This window comes from Cynoglossus semilaevis, chromosome 6 (assembly GCF_000523025.1).
Source record: "Cynoglossus semilaevis isolate Cse_v1.0 chromosome 6, Cse_v1.0, whole genome shotgun sequence".
Taxonomy (NCBI): Eukaryota; Metazoa; Chordata; class Actinopteri; order Pleuronectiformes; family Cynoglossidae; genus Cynoglossus; species Cynoglossus semilaevis.
Window position 1 is genome coordinate 2201405 of NC_024312.1, and position 2692 is coordinate 2204096.

Below are 2692 nucleotides of genomic sequence, written 5' to 3' on the forward strand. Positions count from 1 at the left end.
TGTGGCTCACAGTTGTACGTAAGACTGGTTAGATCTGGTTTGGATCCTCATATCAGCATAACTCACTGCTTCTTTTAAAGTAAACTGCAGAGAGAGATAAGGGGCAACAAACAGGCCTGACTTTTTTTTATTTTGCGGGGGGGTGAAGGGGGGGGGCATCAAAGAGCTGTGTGGTTGTGACTACTGACCAAACAGGAGGATGGAGGTGATGCTGGTGTTGGTCCCTGGAGACGGCAGACTCTGCCGTGATGTAGTGCAGTGGGTCTGGATCAAACCTCAGTCAGGTTGTGGACAGGAGCACGCAGACCTTCCTAATGTCGGCTCAGCAACATCAAGTAGACCTTACCTTCTAAGAGCAGATGATGGATGAAGACCGAAGTCACTCCAAAGTATTTACAGACACGTTATCATCAGCCGATGACAGAAAGCTTCGTCTGATTTATGGTGGTGATAAAGGTTGGGGAGTTCACTTCCTTCTTTCATGACCCACTAAATAACCTACGCACCACACAACATCCCGTTGGACCCGGGCTCCAGCACGGCCCACTGGAGCTGGGGTGGAAGGGAAGCAGCTGTAACAGATATGATCTGGAGGACAAGTTCATTAGTCACGCTTCCCTGGTGGAGATAAGTCAAAGTCACGCTTCGCTAAGTGGGAGAGAAAAGATAATATCTTCAGGGAGGTGGAGAGTTGTCCTCGTGTCGCATCATCTCAACCAGCCGTCCTCCGGGAGGTTACCCAAATCCCTGGACTTGTAAATTGATTTAGTCTTATGGATGTCTCAAAGAAACACACTGAGGTCCAGACAAGGTTCAGAGAGTGTTAGTTAATGAACACATGTCACGAGGCCTATCACCCTAATTGTTGTTTATCCTCCAGGCTTTGTTTCAACGCCGTCACCTTTTGTCATGCGCGCACACACAGCTGTGGGACATCAGCAGCAGACGATGTCCTCAGATGACAGCTTCCTGCTTCATCTCTACGGTTCATCATGAGACCGATCTGTAGAGCTGGACATTTTAAAGACCAGCTCTGATAATGTGCCCCGACAAAGGAGCAAAAAGACAACTGGGTTTCCTCAAGAGATACGTCATGTGACCCAGTGATAATCTGCTTCTTGGCACAGAGTTCACGTTCCAACACTAGAAAAAAAAAAAGAATCTTCAGAGTTGTTCCCTCTTGACTGCAGTACACCCCTTGTTTTACTCCTCCAAAAAATGTCTTTGGCGCCCCCTAGAGGATGCTATCATCACTCTTACCCGTAGCACTATATAAACCATGTACCAAATGTTCTTCAAACTGCCTCGTCTCGTACAGACCTCCTAAATTGGCTTGGTTTGGTCTGATGAGCTCATTCGACTGCGTACCCAGTGACACATGAAGCCAGGACAGAACGACAGTTGCCTGAATCTTTGGATAACGAGCTGGCACTCCCAGAAAATTCCTATCTCCTGATGCTGAATATCATAAAAGTATATATCAGCTGCCAAGGAGAAAGTCTGACTAGAACAGAGACCAACGGTGGCCTCATTCCAGAACAAGGAGTCTGTTTGCTTCTGTCTCTCGTGTTACCTCATAAATAATGGATGTCGTACACATGGCGACAGTATCCACCCTGTGAAGCCATCATGAAACTGAGAACTTCATCCAAGTTGTTGCCTTCGTTATGGACACAGGCCTGCAGCTCATCTTCTCTCAGCGCACCAACACGTTCGGCGGCTCCGTCTGCCGTGGAAATGTCTCTCAGGGCCAAATCCCACACGGACCTGCAGACAGCCGGGAGGTCGTCTGTGGACGAGGGCTCGTACAAACCCTTCTCCATGAGCAGCACTAATGTCAACGGAGGCAGCTGGTTCAGGAATGGGGGATCAGAAGAAGTCAAAGGTCTCTCTCGGCCGACCAGGAGACCCGTGCGAGTGGTCAGGCCGGTCAGTGCCGTCAACTCCAACGGATCTTTTCTACAGATGAATCACCTGCAGGGGGAGCTGGTCAGAAAAAGGAAGGTAAATACAGTGACAACAAGATAGAAGTTGAACTTTGTTTTTGATTATTGTTAGATGATGAAGAAATGGAGATCAGCCTCAGTTCTCTACGAAGAACGTTCTAGAGTCTGGAGATCTGTGGTCTGAATGTGCATGACCTTAGATGACCTTTAACAGTCACATCTTGAAAACAAGACTTTGTTTTTCTGCCAGCAGCTGTGTCCATGTCATAAATACTGTCTGATCAGACGACAGGCTGAGGCCGATCCTCAGACTTACTGCACTCACGTGCTAACGTAGACGTCGACAGTAAATCCATGACGTTGGTTGATCAAAGCCTCCTGACGTAGTTATGAAAACATCACATTTTAACCCAAACTGTAAATACATCAGCAGGAGTCAGTGATAGGAAGCCAAACATCTCATTTGCTGAGATACCTGAGCACGCAATTCCTGATTCCCGATTGGTGGAATCAAGGTTTTCCTAACTTCTGGCCGCCAGTTTGCCGAGGCCTGAAGTCAGAGATGTAAAAAAGCAGCTGTATTTCAAAGCACTGTCCATACAGTGGACCCATCCATTATGTCTGGAGAGGATTATCATTAGATCATCTGAGCTCCCTCACCTCCCTCGCTGGAGTAAATCTTCCACGTTCCCTGTTTTTCTGCACGTCACCAACTCAAATAACGTAGAACTTATTTGGCAGGAATG

General features: G+C 47.5%; 1 protein-coding gene across 1 annotated transcript in view; it reads left to right on the forward strand.

The window, feature by feature from the left end:
- The first annotated feature begins 1587 nt into the window (after nucleotides 1-1587).
- LOC103379575 (uncharacterized) overlaps nucleotides 1588-2692 on the forward strand; it is an 8463-nt gene continuing 7358 nt past the window's right edge. The window contains exon 1 of the mRNA XM_008311170.2: nucleotides 1588-2004. Coding sequence (XP_008309392.1) covers nucleotides 1588-2004 — 417 coding nt within the window. The remainder of the gene's footprint in view (nucleotides 2005-2692) is intronic.